The sequence below is a fragment of the Pholcus phalangioides genome, unplaced genomic scaffold (assembly GCF_987345545.1).
Source record: "Pholcus phalangioides strain wild (caught in Gottingen) unplaced genomic scaffold, Ppha-v1.0 ptg000009l_1, whole genome shotgun sequence".
Taxonomy (NCBI): domain Eukaryota; kingdom Metazoa; phylum Arthropoda; class Arachnida; order Araneae; family Pholcidae; genus Pholcus; species Pholcus phalangioides.
Window position 1 is genome coordinate 32,672,641 of NW_028301602.1, and position 22,986 is coordinate 32,695,626.

Here is a 22,986-nt window from a genome sequence, read left to right on the forward strand (position 1 = left end):
CGCAAGTGCGGTTCCCCCCCACTCAAAACGAGGGGGTCCGGTACGACCGCACTTGTCGCACACCCCTCAGGGGTCATTCAAGTATTACATCAGCATCGATGGGGGGAGGGGTTTCCGATTTGCTGACTTTTGATGACGGGGGGGGGGGGGGTGATGCTTACGTCATCAACCACCCTTTATAAAAACATGAAATATTCTTAATGGCATCCTGAAATGTGGTTTGTGAGCACATGAACTAACAATCTCCCTATTGACACGTTTCCTAGGAAGCCTCTTTAGTGATCTCTAAATATTTCGTGGATCCTTCAAGTCATCTAGAAATGTGTTTGCGCCGCTTAAGCACTCTCAAACTGTGTCACACATCATTTAAGTGATCCGTAATTATGATGCGGATCACTTAAGTAGTCTGGGGTATGTGCCGGGTAACTTGAGTGATATAGAGCCGCACTGGGTGGGTCGCTTAAGTGCTATAAAACTGTGCCAACTATCACTCAACGGATTTCTAAATGTGCCACGGATCGTTTAAATGTTCTGGAACTGTGTCGCGGGTCACCTAAGTGATCTGTGAATGTGCCACAGGCCTATTTGTGTGATTTTAAAAATGTGCCAAGGGCTGCTTAAATGCTCTGGAATTGTGTCATAGGTCACCTAAGCTATCTGTAAATATGCTACTTAGTTCATTTTTACAAAATTATGTTTGAAAGGGGCAGGCCACATCATATAACCCCCGGGACACATTTGGTCGACAGGCCAAGGCTTCGTCATTATGTGGCTTAGAGGATGGGTCACAATGAATTTCTTAAAAATAAATTTTTAGTTCTTAGCCTTCGAATAGCATTGAAATTAACAGAAATTGTTTATAATAACACATATAAAGTATTTTCTTTAATAATTTTGATTTTTAAAAACAAAAATTTTGATCTCGTTTGTGGGGGAGGGGGGGGGCAAGATCCCCTCCCTGTATCCTCCTCCCCGCATACAGTCGCTGATCCCATTAATATGCACATATGATAGGAGGTGGGGGGGCAGAGATGACGAAATTTTGCTGACAAGGGGAAAGGGGGTCAGCGTTTTGCTGACAGGGGCAGGGAGTCAAAAATGGCTGAAAAATTGCTGAGGAAAGTTTCATCACATCTTAAGAAGTCAGGAGAGAATACGGGAAAAGTCCCGTTAAATACGGGTTGTATGGCCATGTTGATCCTGCCGACATTCTAGGATGTTACTCGGACTTTTATTCATTTTATTGTTGCAAATATTCGCAGAAGACAGATGAATTTCTGAGGGATGGCAACACCAAGAAACCGCACTTTATTTTTCACGGCCGCGGTAGACGCTTTCTTTCTTTGCTGTTTGATTTGTGCTCTTAACAATAAAAACTCTTGAATTTGTTCTTTGTCCAAGAAAAGCTTTCGATTATTTCAATCACAGCTCCCATCATTGATTCGTAAGTTGAACTCTTCTTAGTTGTTAGCATGTTCTTTTCCCATACACATGATGGATGTTATATAAATGGCCGACAGTTGCAATAAAATTGAAAATACCTCGTGTTGCAATTTTGTTCTTTTGTGTGAATTTCGTTGAATTTTCCGTTTTTTATTTTCAATGGTTGTTTTATGTAAGCTTTTTTTTTTTTTTCCTACACAGTTTGTGAACATCTCATTAATACGAATTCTAATTGTCGATCACAATTATTATTTTTTTTTAATATTATAATTTCAGTTTACCGTGAACAAAGGTTATGGTAAGTTTAATGGAGTTAATTAAATGCCATTTCGAAAATTAGTCATGTAGATAAATTTCTAAATTGTGTAACACTGCTAAAATTCGTTCATCGATCCAGGACCGCGATTGTGTAAGGCAGTTCTATACGGGGCCGTCTTAAGAGCATCATGGGCCCCCGGGCCAAGTGATTTTTCTGAGGCCCGCGAATTCTCTAAAATTTCAACTAATATTTTAAGCCTCCGGTAGGGCCCATTCGTTGAGACAGCGCTGGTTCTATAGTCACCCGCGGCTCCTTCGCCCTATTTCAAGGCTATATAAATCCCAGATTGCCTTGGCGATTAAGATATTGGTATTGGCACCTAAAATTCTATGAGTGATCGATAGCTCAAACAAAAGGTAGGCGTTGAGATCCTAAAGTACAGTGGAATCCTGTTTTAACGAATACCATTATAGTGAAAATCTCGTTTCAGTGAACACTTTTTTTAATCCCCAGATAAGCTTAAATAGAAACAATGCTAAAACCTGGAATTTCTTTATAATGAAATTTCATTATAGCGAAGTGATTTCTCCTGTCTCTTGGAGTTCGTATAATGGGATTTGACTATTTGGTTGATGCTTAGACCTTTTTCTAGATTTGTGAAGCCCTGCCCTAGTCAATGTCTATGTGTGGATCCAGGACAATGTGACAGGAGTGGTGAATTGTGTAAGCTCATTAGATTGGCCCCATATTTTGCTAGACAAATTTTTCCCGTACTATTCGGCTTTTAGGACGGCGGTTGTTTCTATAGTCCCCTTCTGGATCCGCAACTGAGTAACAGGCAGGTAGTTTTTGTATGTCAATCGCGGCAGATATCTTTGGTTGGGAATGGAATGGAAGCAGGCATTTTCAGCTGTAAATAAAGCCAAGGTCTTCAGCTTCAAATGTAGCGAAAAGCGAAGTCAGATGTCTTTAGGTGCAAATGGAGTGCAAACAAGAATCTCCAGCTGGGAATGGAGGCAGGTATCTTTAGTGGCGAATGGAGAGGGAGGAAGAGGCGAATCAAGGGCGTGTAGTAGGTACATTAGATCAACCCGTATTTTATGGGACAAACATTTTCCCCATATTCAGCTTTTGGAAGGGGCGATTCCCCTTTCTGGATCGGTGCCTACACGGAACCAGCACATATTAGTATGGATATGGTATGACCAATTTGACTTCCCGACATCTGCGATTGACGAAATGACTTGTATCTGCTTTGACCATGTGTCTAGTTGCAGGCCCGATGCTGATTTTTTTTATTGGCGAGATTTCATTTTGGAGTTATGACGGGTGGCTCAGTTATAACAGGTAATTTAACCTGGTTAGCTGTTATTGGTGACTTTTTGAAGGGTATCTAAAGTCTATGCCACCCGTATCCCTGCAAAAACCTCCCTAATTCTTGTTCTCATAAGTTGGCAGCTATAAGATCTGGTTCTTGGAGATGAATATTCAGGGTTGCGTGTACTTTTCCTCTGATATGGAAGTGTGTAGTCTTGATCCCCCTTGCTTTATTGTCATGGGGGAAATGCAGGTTCTGTTCCAGAAATATAGTTATTAGTATCGACAGCTATCTGAGAGACATACTTCTAGAACTATTGATATATAAGGGATTCATGTTTTGTTTTTTTTTCATTAAGGCCCCCAAAGCAGAATGTTTTGCTTCATGCTGACTGGAAAACTGCTGTGGTAAAAATCCCCATAATCGTGTTTTCTGTAGTTTTCTTAAAATTCTTCCAGATTGTTCTGCGGTAGAAATGATTTGTTCTATGTCACAGATTTTGGCATATTCTACTTTAGGGGTTAGGACTTTCAGACAGGTGGATTTACGGGGTTAATTTTCAATATATTGTAGGTCTTTGTTACCAAGTTTTCAATTATGTCAAAATTGTGCTACGTTGCTAACACGCCACCTTGCATTTTTAAGCATTCTTGTGTTAAGATTCTGTAAGCAGGGCCAAATGTGGCTATTTCCAATTTGACAACATGATTCAGTTCCATTGTGACCTAGATTTTTTTGCTCATCAAACATCGCAAAAATCAAGATGGCAGACAAATAAATTCAGCAATTCATTTTTGGCAAGCTAAAACATCGTGAGAAATTCTAGAACTAGTGAAAAAAATATATTGGCCACATAATTACTGAATCTCACACACACGCTGGCCCATTATATTTGGATTTTGTGTTCTTAGTGTGGTTACTGTTTGAAACCATAATAGTAGCACAATTGCGGGCAAGAAATTATAATTTCTTTTGAAATCATGTTGAATTCTGTCAAGAACTCTGAAGTATTTTTCTTCTGGCAAGAGAATGCTCATCCATGAAAATAAATAATTCACAAGTAAAAATGCATAATGAACTGGGTTCTGCCTATTGCTCAATAAATTTCAAAGATGATAAACATGATATCGAGAACTAGGACACTGGTGACGATAAGAAATGAAAATGGTACTAAAATATATAATGATAGCACATATATTGGCTCGAAAAGCATTGTCGCCATCTTGAGCCAAAGCGGCAAGGTATTTGTTGTAATTGTAATATTTAATTTGTGCATGATGAAATATTTAATTACTGTTTTTTCTCATTTTAGGAAGACGATGGCAGAGATTATGGAAGTGAGTTGCCTTTTTTTAAATAAGTAGTTAGTCAAATTTGGTTTTAACACCTTGGCGAAAACATCAGTAATTGGCATTCCAAGCTTATTACCATCGAGAACAAATGTTAACCAACCCCATTAATAACTTCCATGAAAAGAAACCATCTCGGGTGTATAATGACTAATTTTTCATCACTTTTGTTTCTGTTCAATGTAATTTTCCCAAGGAATTCTTGAGATAAAAGCTGGTTACATCCAGGAAATATTCGTCTGCCTAACATTAAAACAAAAAAAAAGATTTATTACGTGTTTGACACTGACTTGCGCATTGACATGACCAATATACAAAACATTTGTTTTACCCTGCCAGACTTTCTCTTATAAAAATGTCCTTTTTTCAATGAAGTTTTTAAATTCCTTAGCTGTATTAAAACCAGGATTAAAAGTAATTTGCATAATTTATAATTGTGTTATAAATACGACTATAAATTTTCATCTCACACTTTTGCCAAGTTTCTTTCCCTTCCTTTCCATGAAATACATTTTAGCAGACACACTGTGTCACTGTATTTCTTGCCATAAGCCAAGGGTTCTTAAACTTTTTCCACCCGCGGCACCTTTCTTAAATCAACACTTACCTGTGACTCCCCAGATGAACAAAAAAATCTCTTCAGAAATTCTTAACCATGTGCAGTCCCTGACAAACAGGATTTAAGCTGGATAAAAAAATTCATTTCGCGAAAATAAGGGGAAAAGCTTTTTTAAATGCTGCAATGCTAATGTAATGATTTATGGTTGGATGTCTACTCGTTTCATACCTCCTGTACACATTTTTACGAAAGTGGCTACTACTTTTTTTGCATTCTACAATTTTCTTATGTAGCTTAAACCCTGCTGACAAAGCGTGTTGGCGGCGCACAGTTTGCAAGTCCTGCCTTAAGCAATATTTGACAGTTTTGCTGACATTGCGCAACATTTTTCGCAAGAATCAGCGATGTCCTGCATTAATTGCAATTTCCCGTATTTTTCTTGATCAGATATGGTCACCCTAATCACAAAGAAATAAAAAGTTTGTGTACAATATTTGATTGCCTCTGTTGTGAAACCACCTCTGTTATGACAAAATTTCATTGAATATTCAGTATAGTATAATTAAGTTGGACTATATTAGGGGCTTTTTAAAGATTTCATTTTTTTTTTGTCTTGTTAGCATTATTGATCGAAAACTAATGCCAATTTTATATTCATTGGCTCTCAATAGGTGTCTACAACTGATCCGGCTAATCATATTCCAAATGGCGATAACTCAGCTTTCGAAAAAGAAGGGAAGTACTGCTGGCGATGTCAGAAAGAAATGGATGGTTTAACAACTTATCGGCCAGAGGATATGACTTCTAAAGATTATTATTTTGATTCCTATGCACATTTTGGCATCCATGAAGTAAGAATTATGAATTAATCTTGTGTGTATCTATAAATTTGTTTTCAAATACATTTTGAAGGAAATTAACTGTTCTTATATAATTGTTATCTGTCCATTTTTTCTTCCCCAGGAAATGCTCAAAGATGAGATCCGTACTTTGACATATAGGAATGCTATGTACCATAATAAGCATCTCTTCCGTGGGAAAGTAGTTCTTGATGTTGGTTGTGGTACCGGGATCTTATGCATGTTTGCTGCTAAAGCTGGAGCTGCCCGAGTTTACGGGGTATATAAAAATTTCAATTTTTCTGAATGTAAAATTTATAAGTATGTATGAAAAAATATTTTTTTAACATTTCAGTTTTTAAATACTTCAGCTCAATGTTATATAATCCCATCCAGATACAGATTCTTGAAATGTGCATCCAGATATTTCACTCCTTTTTATTAGAACCACTGTTGAAAAACTTGACTAAAATTAGATCCCAAGTAAAGTTGATGGTTATATCACACTTTCAATACATCTAATTTCTTGAGACCTGACATGCATAATGAAGGATGATACATTATTTGTATAAATTTTCAATATATATATATATATACTTTTTTTTATTGGCAAATTCTCGTTTAATGAAAAATCTAATTCCTGTTTCTTGTTTGAGAAGTGTTTGACAGGGCTAAATGGAAAGGGTGCTAAAAGACTTAATACTGTAAAATTAACTTGTGCTCTCACACTTGCAGAAGTTGCAGGGAATTGCCTTAGCTGCCAAATATCCCAGATTTTCAGAAGGCTATAACAAGTTACAGCAGATATGGGAGAACGCGCTGAATGACGCGAAATCAGTGTTTCTCTCCAATTCCGCAGAGCAATATGGATGATGTGCATGTGAGGTTTAAAAGTAATGTTTCTCTCCGGCGAATGAGATACAACTACTACCAAACCACACATGTACCTCCATATTCCTCTGCGTAACTTCTAATGAATCTGTGCATGTTGGAATGTGCATGTCCGTGTTGTGAACCTAACAGAAAGCTTGTTTCTGTCTAATGCTTGTTATAGTGCTGCCATCTACTACATATATTTCAAACTATGAGTGAAGTGTAATGTTTGAAGAATTTACCATTGTTATGCCTGTTGCTCTTTGCATCAAGGCTTTTTAAAATAGGGAGATCTGCTTGCATCCACACCTCAAAGTTGGGAACCGCAGAAACCAAACTTCAGCCAAGCACCACTGCAGCAACGGTGGGGTTCGAACCCAGGACCTAGCGATGCGAGTCCATCACTATGACCACTCGACCACCACAGAGTGGAGCGAGATACTGGGGTTCGAGTCCCCATGAGGGCAGAGATGAATTTTCCTTTTCTGAAGCACATATCTTTTCATCTGGCCAGTTTTCTATATCTAGTGTATTAACAGGGGAGAGTGATATCTTTCTACATATAACAAGTTGGGCTTGGAATCAGGGTTTAAGCTGGATAAAAAATTCCTTTCACAAAAAAGCAAAAATGGGGGAGAGAAACTTTAGCAAAATGCTACAATGTTAATGTAATGATTGATGGTTGGATGTCTACTGGTTTCGTACCTCCTGTATGTATTTTTGCAAAAGTGGCGGCTACTTTTTTTGCATTCTATGATTTTCTTTCGCATTTTGCGAAAAAAACGACCGTAGCTTAAACCCTGCTTGGAATCTGTTTTGTTTCATCGATGGGATTAAGTTCAAATGTTTATGTAATTGGGAGTATTTACTATTTTACTTATTCTCATGGATCTATTTTTAGGTTGAATGCTCTGGAATTGTTGAACATGCTGAAAAGATCATGAAAGAAAATCATCTTGATGATAGTATGTTTTTATTTATTTTTTTTAATTTATTTTCTTTCTTTCTTTAAATGTTTTGGCTGCCTTGTCTTTGAAGTAAGAAAACAAAATTTTTTTCAGTTGTGACCATAGTAAAAGGCAAAGTAGAAGATATTGATCTTCCAGTCGAAAAGGTTGACATCATCATCTCTGAGTGGATGGGATATTGCTTGTTCTATGAATCTATGCTTGACACAGTCCTTTATGCAAGGGATAAGTGGCTTGTGAGTAGAATCTATTTAATTCAGTCATACAGATTTTTCCAAAAGTGTTAAGTATCTTCCGGTTGTAGAATGGGAATATTTTGACACACAGACCTCATGATTTGGTATAATTTTCTGGTGCAGGTATGATTAGGTAGAAGGCTCAGAATATCACTTTGTGTGGAAGCCTGTGGTGCTGTTCATCTCTGACCAAATTCATAGGGCATGCTATATCATGGCTTTTCCAAAGTACAATTTTTAGTCTAAAAAAATATGCAATAGAATTTTCATCCATGGTTTTGTCAGAGCCATCTCCCACTTTGAGACCATGTTCCAAATAACATTGTTGACATCAGAAACTGTTGCAGGCAAAAAAAAAATCTTATTACAGTGAGATCCTCTTTTATGGACACTGGCAGGACAAAAAAGGTTGTCCGTGAAAGAAGTGTGACCGTTTACCAGGTGTTTTAAAGGGTCACCTTTTTCATACAAGGGGAAATTATAATTTTTATTTAGAAGACACCAATGAATAAGGCAAATACACAAAAAATAATAAAAGTCCTAATGCATTTCAACACCAATGGGTGCCGTCTTCAGAGGAAAAATTTAACCACTAGTTTCGCTGACCGAGTTTCCCATTTGGGTTGAATACCAAATCTTCACGCTCGGTTGCTCAGCGGAAGAAGTACGTAGTGGTTAAATTTTTCCTCTGAAGACTGCACCCATTGGTGTTGAAATGCATTAGGACTTTTATTATTTTTTGTGTATTTGCCTTATTCGTTGGTGTCTTCTAAATATTCTTGGGCAAAGTGGATCAACTCTTCTAAATTATAATTTGTCTGTAAAAGAGGGGTGTCCTTTCAAGGGGATTTTACTGTATAACCGGCGATTGTTCCACATTCAAACAGGTTTTTTTTGCTGATTTGGTTCTTATAAATGATAGCTATTGTATTTTCTGCTGTGTAAATTTTTAACATCTGTGTTTGTAAAAAAAGTTTTTCACTGTGTGTGTGTGAGACAATGTATTTTTCTGATTTAGAAACCTGATGGAATGATGTTTCCAGACAGAGCAACACTATTTTTGTGCGCCATTGAAGATAGGCAATATAAGGATGAGAAAATAAATTGTAAGTGTAACTATTGAATGATGTTTATTTTTTTTCATAATTTTTGCATAATTTTTTATATACATTTAAATTACAAATACCAATATTTTATGTTCAATATAAATACAAAAATAAATCCTAATTTTTGGTACATTTTCCATTTATAAAAACTTTGTTAACTCCATTTGCTACTTTTCATTATTAAGAAAACAGTTGAGGTAAATGTCAAATCCATGGAACTTTTTTTCCTATGTAAACAAATTTTTCACATTTAAGCATTTAAGTTAAATAAACAGTTCTACCAGAAAACATCGAGGAAGAGCAGTATGCCATAAAATTTGAATCACAAATTCTGGATAATTCTTAAATATCTTTATTATCTTATTAAAAACCCATTGAATTGGCTAAATGTAAATTATGATGCTTTTTAAATCTCTCTTTCCTGGCATGCCGGGAACAGACCAAAGAACCCAACATTAAAAATCTGGGCGTCTCTTGAGTTTGGCAGCGTGTTGATCAATATTGGGGGGGGGGATCTCAAATTGAAAATTTCGGCAGAAGTTGACTAAAAATTGAAAGTCAAAGGCCAAAACAGCTGAAAAAAAAACAGTGATTCAATTACGAAATAAGAAATGTTTGGGTTTTCTTTCCCACATCATCAATCACTAGAAGAGAACTTACAATTGCTGGAAAAAGCAGAGAAGCTAAATTTTATGATTTTCTTAAACTGTTGGGTGCAACGACCTCCCAATATAGTGTTCATTTTCCATGGAATAAAGGGAGTCATTATAAAGATTTGACGTTACTTACGTAATATGAAAATTCAAGCATTTGCCATATTCATTTCCAAATATGGAAGACAGATGGCATGTACCAGCAACAATATGAAACAAACACAACTCTGATAACAGATATGTTGGAGACCACACTCGGGACACATTTTGATATGTACTGGTTTGTTACAAAATTCCGCCGAGGAATGTGTACAGGAGTTCATGTAGTGTTAGATATCAGTGTGTGGGATGGAATACTTTTTTTTAAAAGATATCAGTGTGTAGGATGGAATACTTTTTTTTAAACTTTGTGTAATCTCAGGAATGTTAATGCACAGATATTTTTTTCATTGCATTGAGAAAGATATAGATGCTTACAAACCAAGAACAAACGTATTTTAATAGTTATTCTAACATGAATGAAATCATATTTTATATGTGATGGAACTGCAAGATATATTTGATTCTTTTTTTAGGAGTCGATTGAATGTGTTTGTATGTGAAATTCTTTTGATTCATTCAGGGTGGGACAGTGTTTATGGATTCAACATGAGCTGCATCAGGAAGGTTGCTATTTCAGAGCCATTAGTTGATGTTGTTGACCCAAAACAAGTTGTTACTAACCCATGTCTGCTGAAAGTAGGTTTTTTTCTGAGTTCACAAAAAGTTTTATATTAGAAGTTGAAATTTGACATTAATATTGCCTTGAGAAATTCTAATATTGAATTTGATGTAGAGAAACCTCTTTTACTTGACCCAAGATAGTTAAACCTCGCTTGAGTCAACTACGATGTGCATCATGTTATCACAACTAATTTTTCGAAATTGTCCAGTTAATAGATTTTTAATATTCCTCTCATATATTTCAATAATTTTTCGTTTCATTGTTCTTTGTCATTTGTTAGTCTAAAATAGTTCCTCATACCTTAAGGAGGGTAGAATTATTTTCTACTTTTTGGAGCCTGGATACTCGACCTGTGAATTACAAAGGTCACAGATAAGCACGGATAATATGTGAAATTTTTGAGAGATGCTTGAATAAGCTAAAAAAATAGTTTTTTCTTTTAGATTCATTTTTTTTTTTAAATTTGAAAATTTAAAAGTTTTTCTTAACTACGGCAATCGCTCTTGCTCATTCACAAATAAGATATTTTGATACTTATGCTTTTTTGCCAGAATTCCAGATTATTCAGAAACTTTTTATAGAAAATTTCAGATAATTTTTTCCCCCCTTTTTGTTCATTTATAGATGATGGAATAGGATTGTTGAACTATATATATAAGTACATGTACGTGACATAATTGATGAGACCAAATGAAACGTCGCTAACTTGATATTCACTTAAGTCAACATGTTCATCAAGAATTTTGGGGTCACGAGTTATCAATGTTTCACTGTATTTCATTATATTTATATATAAAAAATGACTTAAACATTGGTGCTAATGCAGGGCTGGACAAATCCCAGGTCGTCGTGGTGACTAGAAAATCTCTACTGGTGCCTAAAATTTTTTAAATGTAGTTAAATTGGAGTAATGGCAACAAAAATTTTTTATTTCATATGTTACATCTTTTAACATATAAAAAGTAAAAGGAAACTATTTAGGACCAGTTTTTCTTGAAAATATCATGCTTGGCTTCTAAGAAATTGGGTTGGCACCAAAATATTTGTGCAATTTGTCAAGCCCTGCTCTGATGAGCAGGATAGTAGTCAAAATCTGTGAGAAAATGTCTAAATGTGATTCATGACAATGAAAATGAGGGAATATTAATTTGATTGAACCTTTTTTTGGTGAAAGAAGTACTTTGTAGTGTAGATTTTCATTTAAACTCGTGCTACTTGGAAGTGTGAATAGAAAGACGTTTAAATTATTTCCGTCAGATATGTAGAGATTATTCCATCTGAAGTCATGAATATGTAAGGATTTAAATGATTTCTCTGTCAAAATCATTGCCTGTTGATAATTGGTATATTTTTATCATTGGTTGATGTAATTTAAATTTAAAATTTTTACAGTAAGATATAAAGGTTATATAAGGCAAGTATTTAAAGTTAATACGGCTGTGCACATAGTGAGGCGACCAAAAGGTATGAGCATGCTGAACAGATTTGTGCGACAAAAACAATTGTATTGTATTTGTTATGCACAGTATATACTTGAGGAGCAAGACAAAAGAGGAGGAACCAACTCCTGGAGGTGTGGGACTCAAACAAGTTTGTTTTTGTCTCTAACCTCTATCTGCTGATTGGTCCTTTTCCTCTCTCTCTCTCTAAAAAAAAATTCTGCAGATGGATCATCATATCCTTAAATTTCAGAATTCCTCTGGTCATTTTCCCTATCCTCTTCCTGACTGGACATCTCTTCTTCCACCCCATGTGGTTTTTTCTTCCTGGTCACAATTCTTGTCTCTTCATCCCAATGTGTGTGCTGGGTAATATTAATATCGGTACTACTCATACGACTGGGGCAGATAATTCATTTGAAACAATCCCCTTGTTCTCTAGGAAATGGGTTTGTTAGAAGTATTTTTTCAAATTCAGGCTTAATTTAGCATAAATTGTAATCAAACCCCCAGTAATGTTTAGGTGTTAAATGTCATTATGTTCTAGTACAGCATTTTTCAACCCATGGATGATAGTGTGGGGGGGTTTCCATGCAGACTTGATGATTTAATTCTAACGGAATGAAAATTTATTCAACCATTGTAATTGATGTTAGTAACATACATACATACAAATAAAAGCTATATCAGAGTTCCCAGCAACCTGGAAAGTCGGAGAATCAGGGAAAGCCAGGGGGAATTGGAAAGTCGGGGAAAATTTGAAATATTTGTCAAAAGTCAGCGAAAATTCTAAATACTTGGGAGAAGTCAAGGAAAATCTGAAGGGGGGGAAAAAAAATCTAAGAGGATAAATCTATATTCAACCTTCACTTTTTCCGTGGAAGATTATTTTTCAGATCCCCAGGGAGATTAAAAAAAATCCTTATCAGCATTTTCCTCCAGATCCCCTGCTGAGAGAAATGTCTTATCAGTTGAAGGGTGGGATTTTACATACTGGAAAACAATGTTGGCCAAGGAACAATCTGCCCTCTGAGTGAATAGATAAAGGGATCTAAAGAGGAGAGATTCTCCTTTTTTTCCGTTGTTGAAAACAAAGCCAATACCAGCTCTTAACTACCTTTCAATTCCTTCTGAAAAAACATTTTATCGTCTTGCTTTTTTTTCCTGCCTGTGGGTAGAGAACCTTTAAACTTTATATTTTATGTTGAAGAATGATTTGAATTCAATTATTTCAGTGTGAGATTTTTTCCAAGGAAACTGGTATTGTGTGCAAGATCATATACACAATTTGATTTTGTAAGGTGTGGTGGTGGCAAAATATTAACATTCTGTCTGTAATGCGCTTTTCAATGGTACATTACCGCAAAATGATATAGTCACCCCCCCCCCCCCCCTGTATTTGTGGTTTTTTTCCTTCATTAGATATTTTTTTCAGCAATTGTCATTCACGTGTTTTGTTTACAAAATTTGAGTTGTGTGTTTAGGATGGCTCATTTGTCTACTGCTACTGATAATGCTCTAAAAAGACAAAAAAAAAAGTGAAAACTTAACAATAAAAATTGGCTATGTTTGGTGAAAGTAAGTTAGTTGCTGGAACGTCTTACTTCATCAAAATTTTATGCAAGTAAAAGTTGATTTCATTGGTTTAAGAAATGATTTGGATTACGCAATGTAAACATCACTGGCGATCAAGCTGTTGCCGACCAGGAGGCAGCTAGCAAATTTTCAAAGACTCTGCCGAAAATTATTGAAGAGAAGGGATATTCACCTCAGCAGGTGTTTAACGCTAACGTACTACACCATTTTGCAAGAAAATGCAGCATAGAACATTTATCACCCAAGAAGAAAAGCAAGCCCCTGGTTTTAAGGCAAGTTAAGATGTAAACTATGTTGTAACTATGTTGTTTGTGCAAATGTATGTGGGTACATGGTAAGACCCACCGTCATTTTCAAATCTACGAATCCGTGATCATTGAAGGGAAAGGATAAGTCAACGCTTCCTATACTCCAACATACACTGGTGTAAGAAATTAAGAGAATTTGCAGACTTGCTCGATTATCTCTGGAACTACTGTACCGATTTTAATGAAATTTCATAGCTGCCAAGTCTCCCGAATTTTTCGGGAATCTCCCGAATTTTATCTTCATCGCTCGATCTCCCGAAAAGTTCTTAAATCTCCCGAATTTTTACGAAAATCACAAAAATCCCTAATTGTCCCTAAAAATTCCCTACTTCATTAAAAAAATCCCCGCTTATGAAAACAATCCCTAAGGAATTTCTTGTGGGGCATGAAGCCTCTTTTTTTTTTCCTTTCGAAATGACGTTACACATCGTAAATGGGGAAATTCCCTTTTTAAGGAAGTTTTACAAACCCTCTGATGGTAACAAGAAAGTTGTTTGTCTTATCGTGCAGGGAAATGGCGTAGCAGCCAATAGTCCTGGATAATAATTGAAGATTATGGTGATGCACATGTGGTCAAAATTTCTTTTGTTGAAGTTACGTACGTGCGATATAACAAAGCATGAATACTGATAAGCAAAAATATATTTCATCAATTTTAAAGATACTTATTCCGATGAATTTCCTTTCATCAAACGTTCCAGAAGACTTTTCCTTTTTGTACAAGTTGTGTTACGGACATGATGGCAGTCTTTCCATGACCGATGTTTATCAGTCGTGACGTGAAAAAAAAACATCAAGCAAGTGTCACAAAAAGTCAGTGTTCTTCAAAAATTGACGGTGTTTTCCTTCATCTTCCGATGATTTTGGGGTCATTCGCGCAGAATGTTTGGTCACAGCGTTTCTGATTGAACATAATATTTATTTTTACATCATTGAAGTTTTGGCCTCCAATTTCACTTGTTTTTTGCGTAGGAATTTTATTCCCAAGGGTTTAACTTCCATGTGTGTAAAATCCTTATTTTAATTTGACTTTAGTTTTTGAGTAGGGATTTTATTCCCTACGCTTTAACTTTTATGTTTGGAAAATCCCTATTTTATTTGGAAAAATCCCTATAGGGAGTGGTTTTAGCGTAAAATACGGGTTTGCGCGAAAATCTCCCGAATTTTCATTTTCAAAAGTTGGCAGCTATGAAATTTGATATGTACATACATTGATACAATATAAAACAAATAACCATTCAATAATTGTAATACACACACGCATGATCGTGCGTAACACTCGTTGGAGTCGGAAGGTATGAAACAGCGGTTGCAGAATAAACAAAAAAATGGGTTGATAGGGGGTATGGTCCCCTCTTACAGATATACAAAGGTCTCACAGCGTGATTTCATACTTGAAATAAGGCAGTTTATCATTTCCAGTGGCAATTGGTCCCACTCGTTCAGCAACACTGTTTTCATTCCATGGATGGTTCCCGGAGGGGGGTTGCGAGTTGCAATTGCCCTCCCCAGACAGGCTCTATAGGATTAAGGTCTGGAGATCTGGCTGCCCAATCTATCCGGCGAATATCCTCACTCTCTAGAAAATCGTCGAGCAGAAGAGTTCTATGTGGCCTCGCGTTATCATCCATTAAAATGAACTCGGGGCCAACTGCATCCCTGAAAATTCGAGCATAGGTCTCCAAGACCTCATCCCTATACCTCACACCAGTCACAGTGTGCTGCTATCCAGCATGATGCCTGCCCAGACCATTAAACCTCCTCCGCCATAATGGTCAATTTCACGGACATTTGGAGGGTAGGTAGTGGGTCCCTGGTTCTCCATATGAACGTGCGGCGAGAATCGGTACTTAAGCTGAACCGGGACTCATCAGTGAAGAGAACGGTCGCCCATTGATCCATACTCCAATCTCTATGCTCTCTGCACCATGATAAATGGATTCTCCTGTCCGTAGAAGTGAGCAGGACGCAAACAGCAGGTCTTCTTGCAAACAATCCTCTCTCATGAAGTCTTTTGGAAAGTCACCCTTGATATACGGGTTCCTGTGGCTGCATACAAGTCATGAGAAGCTGTAGCACTCCTGTTACACCTCGCTATAATCGACAAATGGCGATCTTCTCTGGCTGTCGTGGTTCTTGCACGACCTTGCCCAGGCTTTCTCTCGATGGATCCGGTATCCTGGAACTGTTTCCATAAGTTACACGCGACGCTGGGCGTTAAATTGAACTCTACAAATCTGGACTTGAGATTGGCCTGCTTCTAGCCTCCCCACAATTTGCCACCTCATTCCATCATCTAAACGTTGGTGGTTACTCATTTTTACTGTTACAATTTGAAATTAACCGATTGCTGCAAAATAACACCAAGAAATTCGCTGAGGTGTGCTACCGAACGAAATGCGTCTTAACTTACGCACGCTTATAAAGCCTGTTTCTCTACTGGCTCCGCCTATACACACGTGTACGCTTACGTATTTGACGTACAAGATTTGCATTTTTGTCTAGAAGCAGTGGTTTTACATTCAGTTCAGTTCTTTTCATGAAATTTGATAAAATATACAAATTCTCTTAATTTATTTCACCAGTGTACTTGATGATATGAAGAAGAAACGGCAAACAGAGAAATCGCAATGTTGTTTCAGAAAACATCAACAATCAATCGCTGCACCCTCTTTTACATTCCCTTATACTTTTGCATCATCCTGCTCTTCTCATGATGTTCAAGAAATGAGATAAACAAATAAAACTGTTTTCGGTTATTCACAGATTTCCCGTATTTTTCCCACCCCCGGAATGTAACCCCACATGAATATGGGGGGGGGGGTGATGATAATTTAGAGTGATATTGTGTGGATGGTTTAGAAGAATTATGCGCATTACAGTGTACGCGCTTTTGGTCAGAAAAATTTTTGAATTTGGTCAGGGAAATGATCAAGCACATTTTGCTGAGAACCCTGTATATCTTCATACTTAGATTAATCATACACCATTGAAGAAAATACAAGAAATTGGGTTCCTAAATAGGGGATATCATTAAATTTTTTGCCAAAAAATATTTGGCCTTAAATGCAATTTGATACTAGTTACTGTTAAAATTGCTAAAGGGTGATAAAATATGGGATATCACCAATTGTCATCAAAAACGTTGGCAGGAGTCTGCACAATCATTATTAAAATTGAAGAAAGATTGTGGGGAGAAACTGTTGAACCCGACAAATATAAGAGATGAATATTTAAATTTTTTCTTTAATTATCATAATATAATTTATATATTATGAAAATGCAGTGTATTCACTACTTTAGTAAATATTATAAATTCAAATAAGCATCTTTAAATGGGACTAAAATATATTTAAAAGAATCGGAACACAATCAAAAAATGCATAAATGTCCCATAATACAAGACACAAGTTGTGATCAAATTGTATAATACCTTTCAATGGTCTTTGGGTTCAGAAAGGCTGAGGAACACATGCACTGTCTGTGTTTCCTCTTAGTGCTTCGTGAAAATTTTTCCATTAGTTAATTCTCAACATTTTATTTCAGGAAGTTGATTTGTATACTGTGAAGCCTGAAGAGCTTAAATTTTCCAGTCCATTTCATTTACAAGTAAAACGTGATGATTATATTCAGGCATTTGTGACATTTTTCAATGTAGAGTTTACAAAGTGCCACAAGAGGACAGGCTTCTCGACAGGTATGAGTGAAATTCATCTCATCTACTATATGTATGTGTGTTGTATTTTTAAAAATTTAGCATTTGATTTTCATCTCTGCAGAATCGAGCAGCCTTGATGCTCATTTACAATAAATGGGGGTGCTTCATTAGAAATTTTTCCCATATTTAGTATTGTATGAAGAAAAAATATTGTTCTTCCATCTAATTCCCCCCCCCCCTAATGTACAAGAATAAATTGTATAATAAATATCTTTTTTGTTATAGCTCCTGAAGCTCCTTACACTCACTGGAAGCAAACTGTATTTTATTTTGATGATTATCTCACTGTGAGAAAAGGTGAAGATGTTTACGGAGTATTCAGTATGTGCACCAACCCCAAAAACAAGGTCAGTATATATATATTTTTTGCGGCTTATGAAAATTTGTGGGGAAAAGTGTGTGTAAATTTCATATTTAAATTGTAAAATGTATTTAATTTGAAGAATGTCCATGAAACAATGTCTGAATTTCATTTGAAAACAAATTATTGTTATATTATTGTTATTATATATTATAGGTAAAATCCTACTTTCTGATTTTGTCCTACTTTTCCTACAAAAATCTGTCAAAATTTATATTACTGATTTTAATTCAGGAGGGAATCATCGATATCATGACAAATAATACAAATGTAATAGATTGCAATTAATGATTCTACCGAAGCAAAAATTGTATTGTTTTAAAGTTATTTGGAGGGTGTATGTGGACCATTTGGTGGTTTATCAATTTTTCATTTGCTTAGTTTGAGGGTTTAGCAAGTAGAGTAGTGATTAAAAACTTGTGCCTGGTTGAGAAAAAAAGTAATTTTGTGTTTACTACTTCATGGTCTTGGACAGTAACATTCATCATTCAAAATTATGGTGCACATTTTGTGTATAGGTGAAACAACAGTTTGCATAACAAAGCAGTTGGGTACATCAGCGTATTCTAGGTTTTGTGACTGATGATACCCAATAACATTGAATTGTCTTCTGTATGCAGAGGCATAAACAATATTTACAATGCTCGGCAAAGAGCTACAAATGAAAGTTTCATTTGTCAAAAACAGTTACACTGGCATTGAGCGCTAAAATTTAAACATCCTTTTAAAAAGGGAATGGCAACACTGTAAAACCACCTGGTCCACCTTGATTTATTTATATCAGACCTTGTGTAATTCACATTTGCATTATGCAAGTGGTCTAGAAAGAGCGTCATTCTTAAAAAAAGAGGAAGAACTGTGGAAGAGTTGACAGACTGGACTATAGAAGACTCACCAGAACAAACAGAATCACTCTACAAAAAAAGGTATGCAATATATATTGTGAGGAGAGACAAAAGAATTATCTGTGATTGCTAGTACCCTATTTTGGCCAAAGATTGCTTTTGTAACCAAGTCATTTCTGTCATTTTGCTTTGGCTGAAGTCGATCTTACAGGATACTGAAATAATGCTATGAAAAATAATAAAATAAAAATATGAAATTAAAAACAATAAAATTTCAGGGATTTTTTATTATGCTATGATTGTGTTGTCTGAGGGAGCTACTCTTTCTAATTTTTTTAGTGAGAGCTCTGCTATAGTGTGAAACATTAATATATCATAATTATTAAGTACAAAATATTTTCGTATAAATTTTTTGGTCTGCATAGCATCCCTTAAGAGCAAAAAAAAACTAGCATAAAATGTGTATATACTTACAACAAAGAATTCTTCTTCTCTCTTCCCCCCCCCCCTACTACCATTCTTTCTTATTTCCCCACGCGTGCTCACTCGTTCTTTCATTTTCATCTTATTTTAAAATTGATCCTTTATTTTATTTGTTTTAAAAAGTTTTAGTCCTAAGGGCCAAATTCCTTTTTTGGAGCATCGAGCAATTTACATTTGTTGTTTGTTCTATTGTTACTTTTGTTAATTTTTTTTAATGTTATTTGAAATGGTGATTTAAGAGAACCCGTGCAGAAGCTAACTTACGCGCAGCGGGAGAATACCAAAATGTGTATTAAAGACGCGTATTATTAATACGTATTAAGCGTATTAATACGCTTTGGAGAATACTCTTGTAGCTGGCCAAGGTTAAAGAAGCTCGCAGGTATTTTGAATTTACTTACAATAAAAAAAATCATCCATTTGAAAATCGCAATCTATCTACAAATAAAATTTGTACTATTTTTCTAACTGGATTTAAATCTCAGCAAGAAACCGTACCCCCAAATTTGATCGTAAGGAGAACTATTTATGAAAATATCACAGAATCCTGCAATTCAACATTTAGTTTAACACAAGGGTTTCCAAATCAGATGAAAATTGGTCATCAGGCTGATAAAAACTCAGTTAATGCGAGCCGTAAATAGAGGCGGATTTAACGGTGGGCACACCGAGCGTTCCTTTGGCCCCTACTTTACACTTTTTTCCTAATTTAAAGGGCCTAATATTAATTATTTTTTTTATGCCCGGGCTTTCAACTGATCTTTATCCGCTTCTGGTCGTAACTTAATTTAGAGCATCTTCACGATACTTGGAAGTATCACTTCCGAAAATCTGCCAAGGCCAGATTTACTGGTCAGCACCAGAATTACCCTGCATCTGTACCAACAATTATTGGATCTGGTACCTACCGCAAAAGGATATCATAATGCATACCGATAGGTATTACACTAGTATATCCTTAGCTGAAGAATTAAGAAAAATGAATTGCCACTTGACCAGTACCATACAAACAAACAAAAGGTGTTCCAACATGCCTGCAGAAACCAAAATTATATGAAAAAAAAACTGTCGTATACAAAAGAGGAAATACAATGCTCTTAGCTTGGAGGGATAAAAGAATAGTATCATTATTGAGTAACTGGCATAATGCTGGAATGATAACCACTAATAGATTTATACGAGGTGGTGCAAACAAAGTAATCGAAAAGCCAAGTGTAGTTGTCGGGTACACAAAGTCGATGGGTGGTGTTGATCGGGCTGATCAATATGCCTCTAGCAGGGCTCCCACTCGGCCTACTTTTTGGTAAAATGTCCTACTTTCTCGGTTTTGTTTTACTTTTCCTACTTTTTTTTACCAAATCCAATCGACGAAATTTGTGTAATTGATTTTAATTGAGCAGAAAATCATTGATATATTGTCAAATATTACAACTGTTGGAGAATGCAATTAATGATTTCGCCAAAGCAGAAATTGTATCATTTTAAGGTTATTTGAGGGATGGGGGCTGTATGTGGACCATTTGGTTGATTAATTTTTCATTTGTTTAGTTTGAGGGTTCAACAAGCAGGTTAGTCATTAAAAACTTCTGTCTGTATGGAAAAATAATTTTGTATTTATTACTTCATGGTCTTGGACAATAACATTCATCATTTAAAATTACGGTGCAAATAGGTGAAACAACAGTTTGCATTTCAAAGCAGTTGGATACATAGGCCTATTCTTGGTTTGGTGATTCTGCTGCTACCCAACAGCATTCGGTTGTCTTCTGTATTTTTAAGGCATGAAGAGGCATAAACGATATTTGCAATGTGCTCAGCAAAGAGCTAGAAATAGAAGTGCTTCATTTGTCAAAAATGATTACTCTGGCATTGAACAGTAAAATGTGAACAAAACAGTAAAATTTAAAACATGATGAACAACGCAGTAAAACTATCTGGTTCATCTTGCCTTATTTACATCGGATCTTGTAATCAACATATTTTGCACTGTGCTTTTGGAAGTGCTCTGGAAGAAGCGGCATTCTTAAACGTACGTTTTCAAAATTTTCTGTACATTGTCGAGGAGAGTTGACAAGCTCTGCATTTTAGAAGACTCTAAAAAAAGAATGTAATATATGTGAGAGACAGCAAAGAATTATCTGTGGTTGCTAGTGCACTGTTTTGGCCAAAAATTGGTTTGTAACCAAGTCCTTTATCATTTTGCTTTGGCTTGAGTCAATCTTATAGGAAACTGAAATAGTGCTATGAAAAAAAAAAAAGTTCAAAAATTCAAAATTAAATTATTTTTTTTTAATTATTTGAAATTTTTTTGAGATTTTTTTCCATTATGCTATGATTATGTTGTCTAAGGGGGTTACCCTCCCCAATCCTACTTTTTAGTCCTGCGTTTTCCTACTTTTTTTTATTTTTTGATTGGGAGCCCTGCTCCAGTTATTGTTTTTTGAGGAAATCACTTTTAAGTGATGGCGGAAACTGTGTTTTTGGGAAATGGAGACATCAATAATCAATTCATACGTTCTGTATAAAACTGTACAGCACAATAAAAATGAGAAAGCACTGACGCATTTCAGTATCGAAAAATTTTAGTCGATCAACTCATAGGAGATTTTCGTTAGGAGAAAACAAGAGTTTCTACATCAATTTCTGAAATCAGACTAAACGGAAAACTTCATATATTGAGAACAGGTCCAAAGAGGGACTGTGTTGTGTGCTCTACAAGGAAACAAAAGGATGGCAGATGTCAAACAAGTGATTACTGTGACACTTGCCCAAGTAAACCCAGGATGCACATGGGAGATTGTTTCCAAAGATATCACACCGTGGTGAATTACAAAATTTAAAATTTATCTTTCATTTGCAAGAAGAAAATGCATATGTATAAAATAAAATTAAAAACATTCACAAGCACGTGTAATTCTTCTCACTTAAAATAAGACTGTTTCACTCTTTCCGCTGCGAAAATGTGCCGGAGTTGCTGGTAGGCAGTGGTACAAAAATGTGCGGAGCACTAAGGGTTAATGCATGGATATCCAACTTAAAAGTAGGTCCGGCTAATTACTTCATATTTAATCTCCTGGCCTTCGTATATGTCTAAGCGAACTCAATATTTCAAAAATCAAGCCGAGTCACTTTTTGGTCACAATTCCATACAATTTTTAAAATTATTGATGTGACAGAAAACCCCCACCAAATTTCCGCATTTCTACAGTAAATTCGGCAGTTTTAACAATGATTTCTATGAGGATCACCCTTTTCCTGACCCTCAAAGCGATGCTGATGATGATTATGTCGTCTATTCAAAAAGCCTCATTATTGGGAGTATTGAATATGTGGCCAACCATTATAAAGGCATAGATTATTATAGTCAGACCTCGTTAGTGCGTCACCCGGTTAACAAGTCACTCTGCTTACCGGGTCACTTTTTGGAAGTCCCAATTGTCCTCAGGCAGGAATTGGCACAGCTATGACTTACTCCGTTTAACGAGTCACTCCGCTTACTAAGTCATATTTTTGCTCTCCCAAGAGTGACTCTTTAACGAGGTTTGACTATATATATATACTGGCAGCGTTGAAGAAATGACAAACCATTGTAAAGGCATATACACGTCTGAAACACATTGCTATGGAACCACGGTAACCAAAGTAAACGTTCGGAAAGTGATTGCTGAGTCCCAAAAACCATTGTTGCCCGGCAGTTTTTTGCCTATTTGGGGCATTTGCACTGCTCTGACGAAATTTTAAAGTAGCCTATCGTTCAAGTCCGGTCCCATTTGGTATATATGCATAATTTGGTGACGGTCGATCTAAAATTGTAGATTTGTATAGAGAACATACACACACATACAGATATACAGAAAATCAATTTTATATATATAGATCAGCACTGACAAGCATTTGCGAATTTTTTAT

General features: G+C 35.9%; 1 protein-coding gene across 1 annotated transcript in view; it reads left to right on the plus strand.

The window, feature by feature from the left end:
* The first annotated feature begins 1,289 nt into the window (after window positions 1-1,289).
* The window catches only part of LOC149082839 (protein arginine N-methyltransferase 1-like), a 29,903-nt gene continuing 8,206 nt past the window's right edge, over window positions 1,290-22,986 (plus strand). Inside the window, exons 1-10 of the mRNA XM_089236000.1 lie at window positions 1,290-1,444; window positions 4,333-4,357; window positions 5,600-5,779; window positions 5,892-6,047; window positions 7,542-7,605; window positions 7,702-7,844; window positions 8,863-8,950; window positions 10,226-10,341; window positions 17,217-17,367; window positions 17,614-17,735. Of these exons, the coding sequence (XP_089092126.1) occupies window positions 4,340-4,357; window positions 5,600-5,779; window positions 5,892-6,047; window positions 7,542-7,605; window positions 7,702-7,844; window positions 8,863-8,950; window positions 10,226-10,341; window positions 17,217-17,367; window positions 17,614-17,735 (1,038 nt within the window). The 5' untranslated portion in view covers window positions 1,290-1,444; window positions 4,333-4,339. The remainder of the gene's footprint in view (window positions 1,445-4,332; window positions 4,358-5,599; window positions 5,780-5,891; window positions 6,048-7,541; window positions 7,606-7,701; window positions 7,845-8,862; window positions 8,951-10,225; window positions 10,342-17,216; window positions 17,368-17,613; window positions 17,736-22,986) is intronic.